This window comes from Stegodyphus dumicola, chromosome 8, assembly GCF_044657685.1.
Source record: "Stegodyphus dumicola isolate Sdum_Otavi_A_Nest chromosome 8, ASM4465768v1".
NCBI classification, from domain to species: domain Eukaryota; kingdom Metazoa; phylum Arthropoda; class Arachnida; order Araneae; family Eresidae; genus Stegodyphus; species Stegodyphus dumicola.
Window position 1 is genome coordinate 33,936,564 of NC_140775.1, and position 14,538 is coordinate 33,951,101.

Below are 14,538 nucleotides of genomic sequence, written 5' to 3' on the forward strand. Positions count from 1 at the left end.
GATATTATCCTCATATGGTAGATCCTTCTAATTTTCTAGTCTAAAATGCTTTCGAGTCTGGATTTCTATTATTTTTTAAATTAAGAACCAACACCAAAACAGCGAACTAAAAAATATATGGAGTTTTATATTCCATCTTAGTCATTTTTAGACTATTTCTTACACCCTTGTCACCAGCTTTCCTGCAGAGGAGTTCTTGTAGAGCATTTCGTAAATGTATACTAAATGCTTTATGCACCCAAAGCTTCTCTCACACTTAAGAGATCATCTAAAGATCTTTTCCGTGCATGATCTAAGTGTACGCATCCTTCCTACTGAATATGTTGATATACCAAGTTCTTTCTAATGACTTCTGTATGTTTCTTTAAGTGCTTGCATGCGTAACAAAGGATATTTCTTACTTCAGAATGTGACAGAATACCCTCACTGGCGAAATACTTTGCGGCAACAAGAAACCATATACACCTTCAGTGTTACAAAAGGTATAAAAGCGTTGTTGTGTTGATACTAAGGGCTGAGTATGCTTTTTATAATTTGTTTTAATTTGTATTTTGTTTCTTAAGTTTCAATAATTGTTAATAGGTTTATGTTTATGTTATATGTTTGTAATTTTATTGTTAATAAGTTAATTGTTTTTTTACTAATGGCATTATATCACCTTCTTGATATACCCACAAACTCTCCAAAACTACACTCCGCTACGTTACAAGTGCTTGTGCATGTAATACAGCATTCAGCAAGCCTGTTAGTCTATTTACCGCATTTTAGAAATATTCAGGTTATACGTTAGTATTGCATAATCGTAACAAAAATTTTCTCGGTTTTTCAGATATCTTGTATTTGCGATTTATATAATGTAAATCATTTTCCTTTAATATTTTGTATCATAATTTCAGCCACCAAAAGGCGACTCAGTGTAATGTCTACATGCAGAATTATCTGTGTCAGTTGCAAAACTTTAAAGTTTATTAGGAATAAAATTACACCTTTTTTCTTTATTGTAAAACTCATGAATGTAGTTAACGATATGACCTCTTAAATACTTAATTGTATGTTACTTTTGCGTATTTTAAAGAAAAGTTCGTTTCCTCTACGATATCAACTTTTATCCTCGAGAACATCTTTATCACTTAACCATTATCGAAGTCATTTACCATTACTGTCATTTTATACCTTAGATCCTGACTGATTACGTATCATTTCCCATTATGAAATTGATTTTGAATCTATCCCTTAAAGTAAAGCAGTTAAAATAGAATAAGTAACAAAAGCATAGCATAATCGAATAAATCAATGAAATAAAGTAAAAATAGAGTTGCAAAACTTCATAAAATTGACTAGAAAAGAGCTAAGTTTTGTGCCTAAAATTTTATTTTGAATATCCCGATAGAAAAATTACTTTCAGTTAACAACCTACCTTTATAAAATAATTATTTAAGAAGTTAGTAATTTTTAGAGATATGGTACTCCCCATTTACAGGCTTAGTTTGTGCTTTCAGTTTTAGTTAATTTTATTTGTGAGATTAAAAAGTAAAGGTAAGAATTTTGTCAGTTTCCTTTTTTATAAATAGTAATTAGTAATCAATTAGCAGCTTAGAATTATTATTTTGCATTAAAGATGAAATAAAACTTGAAATGCTTTATTTTAATGTTGGACGAACTATTATGTCGACTATAGTTTATCAAAAATTAATGATGTAATTTGTTCTCTACTTATACGTTTTTCTTTTTGAAGAGCCAGAAGATGCAAATTAACTTCAAACAGAAGACAAAAAGGGTGTTAGACGCACAGAATGTTTCTAACTCAACGAAGTTAAAAAGAATGCAAAAAAATGAACAGTCCAAACTTTACAATAAAATTCTGTGAACAAATTTGATTTTTAAAGTCCGTGTTTTCAAAGAATAAAAACAGTAAAGACTTCAGGAGAAATAAAAAAAAATGTATAAGTCAATGCAGATGAAAGTACATAAGCTATATTAACTCAAAAAAAAAAAAAAAAAAAAAAAAATTCTTGACTTTCTAGTTGAATCTACTAGGTTTTTAAGACAAGAAAACATGGAAAATCCACGGTGACTTTGAAATTGGAACCCACATCTTCCAGTGGTTAAATAAGTCTGTTAAACGTACACTGCAAGAGCATGCGTGGGGAAATTTATGAAATCTTTGAACATTTCTGGAAAAATTATTCCGAAAAAGTTATAGAATATTTCAAAAGAAGCAAAGTTTCTACAGCTTGATAGAATAGTTTTGTCTTACTGGAAATTTAAATATATATTACTGTATTTTCTTGCTTTTTCTCCTTTATTTTTAAACTAATTTCATCGTTCGAAAATCGAGAAGGGAAAATAAGGCAAGTAATTTAATTTTCGAAGAACGGGGTGTCAGTAATAACATAACGAGTGAAAAGTAGTCATGGGTTAACTACTGATAACTATCATAATAATATTTCTTAAAAAAAAAAATACTCTGCATTCCAGTATCTGATGGATACTGAGCCAATACCAGACGGTAAATGAGCCGAACATGACGGGCATGGATCTTGACCGATATTCGCAAGAGGGGCATCGGAGAAGCAAAGCATTAGAGAGGCGAACAAAAGATGGGACTTCAAAAGATCGAACATATCAGCAGCAGATAAGGCTACAATGAGCTGGAACGTAAATAATAGAAGTAAGGTGAAATCACATGTTTAGAAAGTTTCTTAAGGGCGAAAATAACTGCCACGTCCGAGTAGAGAGTCCGTACAAAGAGTCTGCACAAAATACTTTCCAAGGAATAGATGCAAGCGAAAATAAAATGAACGAGTTGCTAATATAAAAATTCAATACAAATTGAATACACCAAATAAAAACAAAAATAATAAAAGGAATACAACTTAACAACTTAACCTAACGCTAAAACGCTATGGGGGAAAATACGCTAGAAAATGCTGTATATCTGCCAAAGTTTTGGATGCAAAACGTTTCACAACTAAATTCAAACAATGTAACGCATTTTAGAGTAATAACAGAGCATGTACTTTAATTCACCGCAGAGCATTCTGCATGGCAAATAATTTCAGCTTATCAGACAACTTCATGATGTAAGAAAGTTCTGTCTGTGAATACATTTACTATTCCCATATTCGCGAAGTTTATATCTTCTAAGACACAGACAGACGCACTTACAGCGAATTTTATGAAGACTATCTCATAGAAAACTCAATTTTTCATCTTGTATTTAGTAGTTCGTAAGCAATAGTCAGCCCAACAAGTCTTCATTTTACCCGTATGCAAAAAGAAGACCCAAAAACAGGAGCAAAAATACTTCTTTCCACTCTTTGCAACTTCGCCAGGCGCCGAAGCACTTTATCGAAAAAAGAAACCTGAATCCTTCCTTCACCTATCTAGCACATCAAAGAGAGCAGTACGATGCATGTGGTGGGGAGGGAAAGCAAATGCATTTATCTATCTAGCTTCTGGAATGGGTGAAAAAGAAACAACTCTGGAAAAGAGCGCGTGCCTCGTTTCTTCTTCTTCTAAGAGCTATTCATGAAGTTCGAAAATTGAGGAAAAATGGCAGATGTGGAATTCTTGGGCTTTTGTTTTTTCGCTGTTGCGGGAAATACAGAGACAACTTCTTTGTAACTCCTTTCGATATCTCGAAAAGAGGGATCAGGAACACAGGTTGCTGTTGTATTGGATTTTCCCCCTGGCTTTTAAAGTGTTCGCAAGGAAATGCTCTTGTTTAAAAAATATTCTTTCTGTCATCTAGTTGGAGTATAGAATAAAAATGTTATTTGCCTCCTCCACAGTCAGCCAGATTATTTCTGCTATACCGATTGCAATCAATGTCATAAATGCTTGAAGGAAGTTTCTCTTTTTTGCTTGGGAAGCGAATTCAATAGCTTAAGTAACACAGAACACGATTGTGAAGGTCTCTTTCTTTAAATCCCATGGATGTTTCTTAAATCTGTACTTTTGATGAAGAAAGAATCAGAGCCGAATTTTTAAAGTTTTGAAAAATCGTTATTCAGATATAATGATAAATGATGATAAAAAGTGATGATAAAACTGTCGTTAAGTTTCTGAATCTTACCTAAAGAATATGTTTTCCTTTTACTTGAAAATGTAGGGTTTTCTCCTTTAGCACATGCCTTCGTGAGAGCACATCCGGTTGGCAGTCGAGAGGTCCGGCATACGAAATCCGGGAGCGTACTGAGGTTTGTTTTCATTTTTCTAATCCGAAATAATTCTAATCACTCTACAAATGGTGGAAGTACTAACATGTTGTCGACAATAATTCGTCAACACCTGCATTTGGAGGTTGAATCGTTTTCGACATAGTCGCCCTTTAAGTGGGAGAACGTAGGGAATTTTTCCCTTCCTTAATGCGAGCCTTCGTGGTGAAATTGACAACACATCTGGCTGTCATTGGAAAGATCCAAAGTTAGAATCCTAGTGAGGGCACTGATGATTTTTCTTATTTCCTACTCAGAAATAAACAACTCTACAAATATATGCAGTTTTAATGCACATATCTCTAAAATATTCTTCTAATAATAGTGTCTGTTTGAATGCATATATGGTACTAATCTCTTCATAATGGTTTAACTTTTGAGCAATAATAGAAAGACATAAAAAACTTTCCTATTTAGTATAACGAAATCAAATTCCTTATTTAGTATAACTGGTTTAGAAAACCTCCAGTGTAAACACAGTTTTTTGTACCAAGCTAATGAAACAATTTTTTAGGCATAAAAAGTTTTCATCTAGTATTTTACGACAGTTTCTTACAAGTCCGTCTCAGATTCTCAATATTTCCGAACTTTCTTGCATAGTTATAGAAAAGCATAAATATTGCTTAACAATAGAACATTAAAAACATGTGTACGTCTAGAACATTGCAATTTTAAAACCATCGTATACAGAAATGAATTTCATATTCTGAAATAGTTTTAAAAGAGGAAGATTAACTAGAATTTTGCATAAATAATAGTAGGGTTTTATGTTTATTAGTTCCCGATTTGATCTTTTTAGCTAAACTATCACTTCCACTTTCGTTAGATCTCACCACGATACAAATTAGTTAATGTATATAAAAGCAGAGTTCTTTGATTTAGAACACATTTGCAGCAGGAACCGCTAACCACCCTAATATATTTTTCATCCAGTCTTTAATTTACTCAAATCATCTTTAGCCTTTGCTTGTCGTGTTTGCTTGCATGAGTCGAGGGCCTGAGCCAAAGCTTATGGATGGGCTTTGTCTTGCAAATCTTGTACTTCGCATACTTAAGTTTAACTCTTTGCATTCTGTTAATCCCGAAAGCAGAGGAGTTTTTATAACACGGGATGTGTAAATTGTTAATTTGAAGATGTAATAAAAGAGTTATAAACATAATAAACAGTTACTAAAAGAGCCATTTATAAATATAATAAAAAAATCACATATAAATCTAATAAAGGATCTAATAAAGAGAGATGTTATAAAGGTTCCTTAGAAGATTAAGAAGGTAAGTCACCTGGCTTTTTATATGCAGCCAGAGAATAGCTTTTAAAATGATATTTAAAAATACTCTTAAAAGTATTTCTAAATAACATTTGAAAGCAGAGACCAGCGGTCTGGAACTGGGAACAGTGCTCACAGCCCATTTGCTTTATGTTAGGGAAATAACAGATTTATTTGGTACATATTGGAGGCCTAAGATGACAGCACGGTGGGATAGGAAACCGGATGTCTAAGAACTATGTAATTATCTTGGGATAGCCGTAAAAAAGTGTACGTTTAAAAGATTTTGGCATAAGATGCACTGATGCCTACTTTAATGATATTGCCGATTTGAAGTAGTAGCACAATATTATTCTCAAAGTATATTAGCTCGTACATGCTGAAGGTCTATGCGTGTCGGCATAAACTTACAACTTATTTCTCGTGACACATTGCATTCGACGAGAAACATTACATTATTGTTTTTATGTGTCTGATATATAAATCCATACTCTAATTGCAATTATAGAGCACAAAACGAGTTGGATACATCTCCTACTTACAACCCGAAAACAACAGCATTCGTCAAATGTGCAGCAAGCAGAAACTTAGTTAACTTACCACGAACTCGTCTCTACCCAACGACGAGAACATTGATAGTTTGGTGTCGGAGGCATGCCTCCTATGTCTACTGCGCCTGGCCTGCGGACCTCCAAGACGACTTCCACTGGAAGTTAAAGGTAGAGTTGATGAACCTAGTTTCCGCAAGGGATCGTATGATGAAGCGTCCAGCCACGTCGAATGCGAGAGTAGCCCAGATAGGTCAGGATCTGTTATACGTCGCCTGGATAAAAGATACATGTCTTCAGTTGTAAGGTAGTAATGTTACACTGCATAAAAATATATCTGTACTTTCGATATTTTTAAAGCTAAATACATTTTTATTTTAAAGCTAAATTTTAAAGCTAAATACATGTGGATAACAAATATTTTTAAAGGTGTTTTCATTCTTTAAAACAACAATAATCTTACAAGCTACTATGTCAGAAATTTCTTACATACGAGTAAGCCTCCGATTCCTTAACGAATCGAATAAGCGAACGTATGAAACTCGCTACGGTATGAACTGTATGCGTATAAGAAGGAAAGAATTAAAAAGTACAGAACAGATCCATCGTTAATGTTGTATATACATTTCAGACATGGCGATAAGACGAAACGAAATGAAATAATAAACAAATAATATTAAATGATAAATGGATCAATCATTTTATTGTTTTATTTTACAACATAACTCAGATTTTGAGTAACAATGCTTAGTAAATTAACAAATTAACTCATGAAATTAGTTATAAACTTGACTGTACACAATGTTTGGGTTGAAAACTTTGTTAAGTATTGTGAAACATTAATAAACGTTGATCAGCTATGTGCGTCCACGTCATATACATTTCACACATTTCTTTCTCTTAGCCTTTTATAATATGAGATTTAAATAAACTGCAGACAAAATAGCATTAAATACTATAATAAACGTAAATTCAGTTCTTTCTTCATATACGTATATATATGTAATGCAAAATAAATTAAAATAAATAATACGTGTAAAATTCATCCATATTCAATTCGGAGTGAAGATAAACAAAATAGCTAATTTCATTTGGCTGGGAAAAAGTCCTGCCACAATATATAACAAAAATTATTCCCCATTTAACTGCAAATTTGTCGAGTGTTTTGTGATGCTTTGGTTCCCATCTAGATATTGGTCACAAATTTTATTCATTCATAAATACAAATTTTATTCATTCATAAAAAGCTGCATTTTAAGTTTCAGGGATGGTGAGAACTTCCTCTGTATTAAAACTCACGCGCGGGTTTGATATGTACTTTAAACATTCCTAAAATTTTGGTGCCTATTTTTAGCAAATAAAAACAGAACAGTAAAAATGGCAATAAAATTTGCGAGAACATTTCAGAAAAAAAAAGAATAACCCAGAAAAATTTAGACTCATGCATTTAATATGGAATGCGATCTCCTCTGACTTGTACACACATATCGTAATGTGTTCTCATGCTGGCAACAACACTGCTAACCACACTTTGGGGAATTACGATCACTCTCCCAACAATGTTGTCTTTAGGGCATTTACATCTTCAGGTCTGTCAAAACAGTGTACTTAGACAAATCATTAATGCTGAATGGTACAGGTGGTGACAGGTGAGAGCAGAGTGCGAACACCCGGGTGGCTTTCACTGACTATTGGGGTATCGTCCAAATCCCGCAACTGTCCAGAAAAAGAATATTGCAAACAGGGGCAGATGGTGGAAAACAGGGGTATTGCGGCTTCCTACATGCTGAATGGTACACAAGAAACAATAGAATCCATGAGGAACTCAACATGGAGTTGCTCATGACTCACTACTATATACTGGCTAAAACTTTTCACAGTACGCAGCAACTTATTGACAACTCCAGCATAAAAATTTATAATTATGATTATACTGACTTAAATAATATGGAAAGGCACCTATCCCAGTTAAATGCTTGGATTATGTAAACTTCATCTTTTTCCTTCATGCCTCTAGTTGCTAAGTACCATCATTTTTCTGTATCTCTGTATTTCATGTCTGTATTTGGGTTTGTATATATGTGAAGTTATCTTTCATCTTCTATCATGCATTCTGTATTGTGTATTCTTTTCGCATAACTTATTAATATGAATTCAGGCTACTAGTATTTACATTAATTTACCATGTGATATAATACCATTCTCACCTGCTCGACAGCCTCTGTGGCTAATCTAATTAACAGCTCATCAACTTCCCAGTTCATCTTTTGCTCATAGCTGTTAGTATTTAATTTGCATTTGATCATATAAACCTGAGCTTTAATTATTAAAAAATATATCCTTAATTGCTTGGTTAATCATATATCAACCTTCGAAGTTACCAACTGTTCTACAAGGAGTAGAGCCTAGGCTCAGGCACCCTTGTGTAGCAAGCACCGCTCCACAGGAAGGCATTTACATCTTTAGGTTGGGGATGTCTCCATGCAACTGCTTTTCTAAGATCATCCATGTGTATTCACTCAGTACCTTCACTTTTAAGGAATTTGTAAATGAGTTTTGCTAGATTAAGAAGAGCATTATCGTCCATAAATAAAAAGTCAAATCCATACGTCCCTCTGAGAAATCTTACATAAGATCCTAAGACCTCATCCCGCGATCTCTGTCTGTCATAGATCCGCTATTAAAAACTTGTAGGGGCGTACGTCCATCTGTCATTATTCCTTCCTTCACCATCATACTTGCATTAACGAAACGGCTGACTTCCTACAGATTCAAATACGCTTAGAATCAGATGTTAAACTAAACCTCGACTCCTAAGTAAAGAGAATACGGGACCCTTGGCGTTCATTCCAGTTGTGATGATCTTTGCAACAATGAATGCGATCCCTCTTTTGTTATGAAAAAGTAAAACACATACCCTTGACTTCCTACATGCAGGTATAAAAGCCTTGTTCGTTAAGGTTTCTGTATACAGCTTGACATGATACAGCAGTCCTATTCGCTGCTGCAATGTCTTAACATAACTGCAAAACAGTAAAGTTGGTCTTATGATTAGCAGTTATTGTAAGATATCGATCTTTAGAAGCAGTTGCTGTTCGTTTGCGACTTTAGATCAACTTCAGAACTCTAGAACAATTAGAACAGTTCTAAAGTTGTTTTCATAGTGTAGAGATTGTCTTGAAATAGTCACATATCTCGCAGCTTATATGGGTTTTTGCCATGCTTCTAAACGGCCGATAATTCTCTACTTCACAGATTCTCCCAAATTATACTTTGGAGTGTAACAAACCTTTTCGAGCTCTTAGACACTGAAATCAAACGCTGTATTGTACAAATTCACTTATATATTCACTTTACGTAAAACGCTTTGTTCATTGTCGGATGACGTAATGCCTTGATTTGCATATAAGAAACAATTTAATTACTTTCTGTGGGATAATGTTAACACAGATTCCCTTCAAAAATGAATTACATCGATTGGATAGTTTATGGAATATCATTATTTTTAGGTATGTAAAGATAAATTTGGACAAGAGTATATGTAAATGTTACATTCGATATCAGATAAAGCTGGTTTCTAAGATATCTCAATGCGGAAAAATAAAGCCATACTGTGTAACTGTATAGTTACAATTCCTTTTATTTAAAACACGGAAATGTAACTTAATCCATATACTAGTCGTATTACCAGCGAAACATGAGCAGTAGTACCTGAGGTTCACTACAGTTTCAAGAAATGTATCTGAACTAATATTTAGGGTTAGAACTAGTTAAAAGAGAGAGTTAGTTTCCATGTTTTCTCACCTTTGTTCCGTAACCGATCTAAGTTCCTCCCGCAGTTGCTGCTTCAGAGACATCATGTAGGAGGGAAGCTTGGGACCTGTGTCCGTGGTTGAGTGATCTAGGAGGTAGGAGGCTGAAGTGGAAGGTACAACGCCCACACCGCTGCTGCGCAGGTAGGAGGAGAGACTGTGGGGAGCGCTCAGATCTCGACGTCCCAGCATGCTGGTCGTCTGCAAAATACGTGCAAATCAGATAAAACCGAATTTGAAGCAAAGAAATGCATACTTTACTGCACTATAAAATCTCAATTTCAGTTCAAAGAACAGTATGATTGGCTAACATAGACTCTTAACAACTCTCTTAAGGTAGGACCCAAAGCCTTGGTCATTACACTTATGTCAATGTGCATGTTGAAACGTCATTAAATTTCTTGTTACCTCGATCACAGGAAGTTAGTTTTGGTGAAGTAGTTTTCCTGTTATTATTTTAACGTAAAGAAAAGCATAAAAGCTAGATTACCTTGAGCTGAATTTCTTATCCATTCTCTAACCCATCCATGTGTTAAGTGATTTTGGTATCAATATTAAACATATATGATATTTATTCTAGAAGTATGGAAAAAATTAAATTTAAACTGAAGGGCTGATCGAGAGCGCCGGGCTAATCTAGTGACTACTTTCTCCCGAGGTCTTGCCGTTAAGGTATTTTGTGCTAATTAATAAATGTTTATGATTTTAATCTGTTCTATAACTTCTCCTTTCCATTAGCCCTTCCCGGGACAAAGGAGGTTACAGAATAAAGTAAATATCTTGAATATTTTACATTACATTCATCTCTTGACAGCGGCAATTTCAGCTTTGTTTTCTAATGCTTCTCTCTGAAAGTTAACATTTCGGCGTTAATCACTGAGTTAGCTGACGTTAGAAAGTCCCGTTAAAGTTTTAATACAGCTTAGTTAGACCAAATATGCACAGCCTCTGGCTGCGATACATTTAAGTTGTAAATTTACCGCAAGGGGAGGGGAGTTTGAGTGCATGCACAAGTTGTGCTTTCTATTCAATTTAAACTGAAATAAAAAGATTATTTAAAACCTTCATAAGACTTTGTTGTACGTTTTAGACGGAGTTATAATTCGCTTGTTAGTCTAACAGGGTCTGAATGACTTTGAGTTAGTATTACCCAATTAGAACTCTATAACTTCAACAGTTTCAATTACCGTTAAAATTAAAAGGCAAGGTGGAATTATTTACTTGCATGGATAAATTATATTTCCTATGGTTACATGTTAAAATTACGAGTATACTAGCGTTGAAAATTAAACAATTGTAACAATGAGGCTAATTATAAAACTAATTGATCAAAAATTCCAATTCAGTTATTTATGTTACTTATAAGCTTTCAAACACAAAAACCTACGACTGCGCAGTCGTTGCCACACCAAAACTGCAAAATACGATAAACGTGAACAAACCTTAAAAGAAAACAAGTTTGAAGCACATTTCTTGGCTAAAGTTAGAATTATAAGACTAAAAAGGATAAGATATTATAAATCCTGTTTGAAGGATAAAATTTAAATGTAAGTAATATAGTTAATACATGAAAGGTCTTGATACAAACAACCATATGAATAATATGCGTTTCCATTTCATACCCAACAGTTTATGAAAAAAATTAATTATGGAGATATGCTTAAATTATTTCTGAAAAGCTGTTTTTGAAATCAAATTGTACAATGAACATTGTACTGTGCATAAAACTAACATAAATTTTATCATCTCAGTAAAAGAACGAATGGTAACTCAAATTCTGGCAGATTATACTTCCAGCTGAAAGTTTAGGGCTTCTTAAGCCGTTTTCGCATTTTAGCAACAAAGAATGTTTTCTATGATAGCATAACAATTATAAATGGTAAATGTAGAACTTGGTTTCTAGGCAACTACTATATTTGGAAATTTAATACACACTTATACTTTCAACAATGAGGATTACAATTTTGTAATTTAGAGTATTACATATTTAAAACTTTTGAAATTTTAAAGAGCTTATTTAAAGCGAAGTTTGAAAGTATCTTATATCGTTTAGAAACTAAGTCAAAATTTACAAATTTGTATAGCAGCATTCTTTGCTTAAAATGGGTAATTTTGATCGAATCATTGTTTTTTAGATTTATCATCATGGCAAGATTTTTGGTTTTAATAAAGGAAGTTTAAGTCTTTCAGTTCATTTCTCTTAACGCATGTGCAAAGAAGTGTAAAGATCAGGCCAGTGGTTGCAGTCATCTTTATAACACCGCAGAAAAATAGAGAGAAGACTAAGAATGTGCCTTCTTCTACGTCTGGCTTTTGAATGTTTTGGCTACCGGTTAAATTGTGTGATTCTAGCTAAATTAACTTTAATTTGTTATCTAGATCGATACTTAAACTATGAAGCGACTATTCGTTAAGTTCAAATTGTATCAATGACAAGGCATAGGAAGGGTGAAAAGACGTTTTTATTCAACCCAAGTAAGAATTTACAAATGAAACTCCTCCCGCTTACAAACTTAACCAAGACGTTTGCTTGCAACTAAAAACAGAAATATAAAATTAAAACTGAGTTAAATAATCAGCCGAAGCTGCACAGAGATAATTAACGCGAATTTGCTTTTAGCCCTACCCCCCTCAAGGTACACAAACCGGCAATTAATACGCACGGCCTTACATAGCAAACTTAAATCGGGGAAACAACGTGGCCGAACAGCAGAACACACTGTCTCTGAAATAACTCAGACGCCAGCTAAGGAAATGAGGTAAGATAAAAAAGACAAGTATCTGTGCAAAACTGCTTAATTTAAAACTAAAATAACATTCCTTACAAAATATAATTCGTTCATGGCACAATACTGCTGGCACAGCTCGAAAATAAAGTTCTGAAATAAATGTGCTTAAAGTTTTTCTTGGTTTCAAAATGCATTAATCACCAGGCATTTAACTGATGGATCATGGAGTAAGCATTACAAGGCTCCATTTCAGTTCTGTTAACAACAGTCATTATAAAATGTTATAAAATCATCATTATTTATTAACAAATTTTATGAAAGTGTGTTATTGTTGTCGATCTGTTTTCTCTTAATATTATGCTGGACTATGTTATATCTCGTGGCTCATAATAATGAAAAAAAAAAGTTAGAGACAAGAACTAAGTCACTTTTATTAATAATATTACCACACTATAATATGTACTACAAAATTGTAAAATGGTATTTTTAACGTTTCATTGCTACCGCATTAATCAAGCTATAGAAGAAAGAAAATTTCCCCTATATTTACATAGAAAATATAAAATAGAAACTATTTTTATGATTCAAATTTTAGACTGCATGCAAAATAAAATCTTGGTATTGCATTGCTGGAAATCAACCTTTAAAGATCATCACCTTTCTTTTTAGGTATTGCAAGAGATTTGGTGTAAGCTTTTTCCAGTGAGAATTCCTCGAAGCAGAGTGAACTTTTCCTGCTTGTAGAGATCTTTCACATTAACAATTTTAAAATCTGTCACTTGAAAAGCAGTCTTATAGAAGAAGTAATACAACGATTGTTTTACTGCTTTCAATACAGAAATGCCTTTAAAGTGAGCGGTGTTATATTTAATATTTACAGTAAAATTTTAGAAATTTTAGCATGTCTGATATACGAGATCCTTTACCATCTGTCGTTAATTGAGGGGTGTCTGTATTGCAGCCAGTGTAAGTGAGAAATCAAACAATACACAAATAACTGAGACATGAGTAATTTTAAATCATATAGAATCACTCTAATACAGAATCACTCCTGTCATGTGTTCGTGAGACTCTGAGCTAAAATATGTGCTCTTGCTGTTTCGCAAAAGAGATTTTACAATGTTGGGCATCGTCATAATTCATAAATGAATAGTTTTCATGAACACAAACTTGAAACGTAATAGAAGAAAATATTTTTTTTTCTTACCGATAATCCTAGAGAGGAAGGTATAGTGTCTAGTATAGAAGATGTTGTTGTGGTGGTGGCTGTGCAGGAGCTGAACAATCCCCCGAAATCTTTAGAGGAGAGGAGCTGCAAGTAGGTGTCAGTAGAGGTTGTCAAACCAATGTAATCCAGAATGGAGCTGGTTGTTGTCACTGCCGTCGTCAAAGCCATACCATCGTCTAAAGACGTAGTTCTGTTGAAGATGAAGGATTTTATTAATAAAAGATTTAACTAAAAGAATTGTTAATTTAGGTGTCAATCGTCAGCTCTTTTATTTTGTTATATATGGTGTGGACAAAATCCTTGAACAATTTTTATTCATTACGCTGCGCATCCTGTAAGAGATAGCGCTGTTAACTTTTACGGTTTATTACAAGTACACTCATGTCCATAAATTAAGGATAATTCGGAGTCACGCAGAAATCGAACTCTAAAATAAATATATCACCTGTAAAATCACTACACACATCTTCAAGAATCGCATGCAAATATCAGCAAGTAACCAGATGACACCGATGGTACGTCACAATGACGAGAGTGTAAGATATATAAGGAATACAGGCAAAGAAGTAAAATTGTTCGAGGGCGCTTTATAAGCATTTCAGTGCAATAACCGAATAGTTATGACACAAAGGACACATTTGGATGATTTTTTACGTGGTAGAATTATCGGCCGTCTGGAATGTGGACGTACTCAACTGGAAGTATCAGACGAACTTGGAATTGCCCAGAGTGT

General features: G+C 33.7%; 1 protein-coding gene across 4 annotated transcripts in view; it reads right to left on the reverse strand.

The window, feature by feature from the left end:
- The window catches only part of LOC118182896 (uncharacterized), a 462,070-nt gene that overhangs the window by 163,484 nt on the left and 284,048 nt on the right, over positions 1-14,538 (reverse strand). For all 4 annotated transcript variants that reach the window (XR_015042537.1, XR_015042535.1, XR_015042536.1 and 1 more), the window contains exons 10-12: positions 13,785-13,995; positions 9,841-10,049; positions 6,089-6,311 (exon numbers count right to left, since the gene is read on the reverse strand). Coding sequence is in view for 1 of the 4 variants with exons in the window: in XM_085821730.1 (XP_085677856.1) it covers positions 6,089-6,311; positions 9,841-10,049; positions 13,785-13,995 (643 nt within the window). In the remaining 3 variants the exon portion in view is untranslated. The remainder of the gene's footprint in view (positions 1-6,088; positions 6,312-9,840; positions 10,050-13,784; positions 13,996-14,538) is intronic.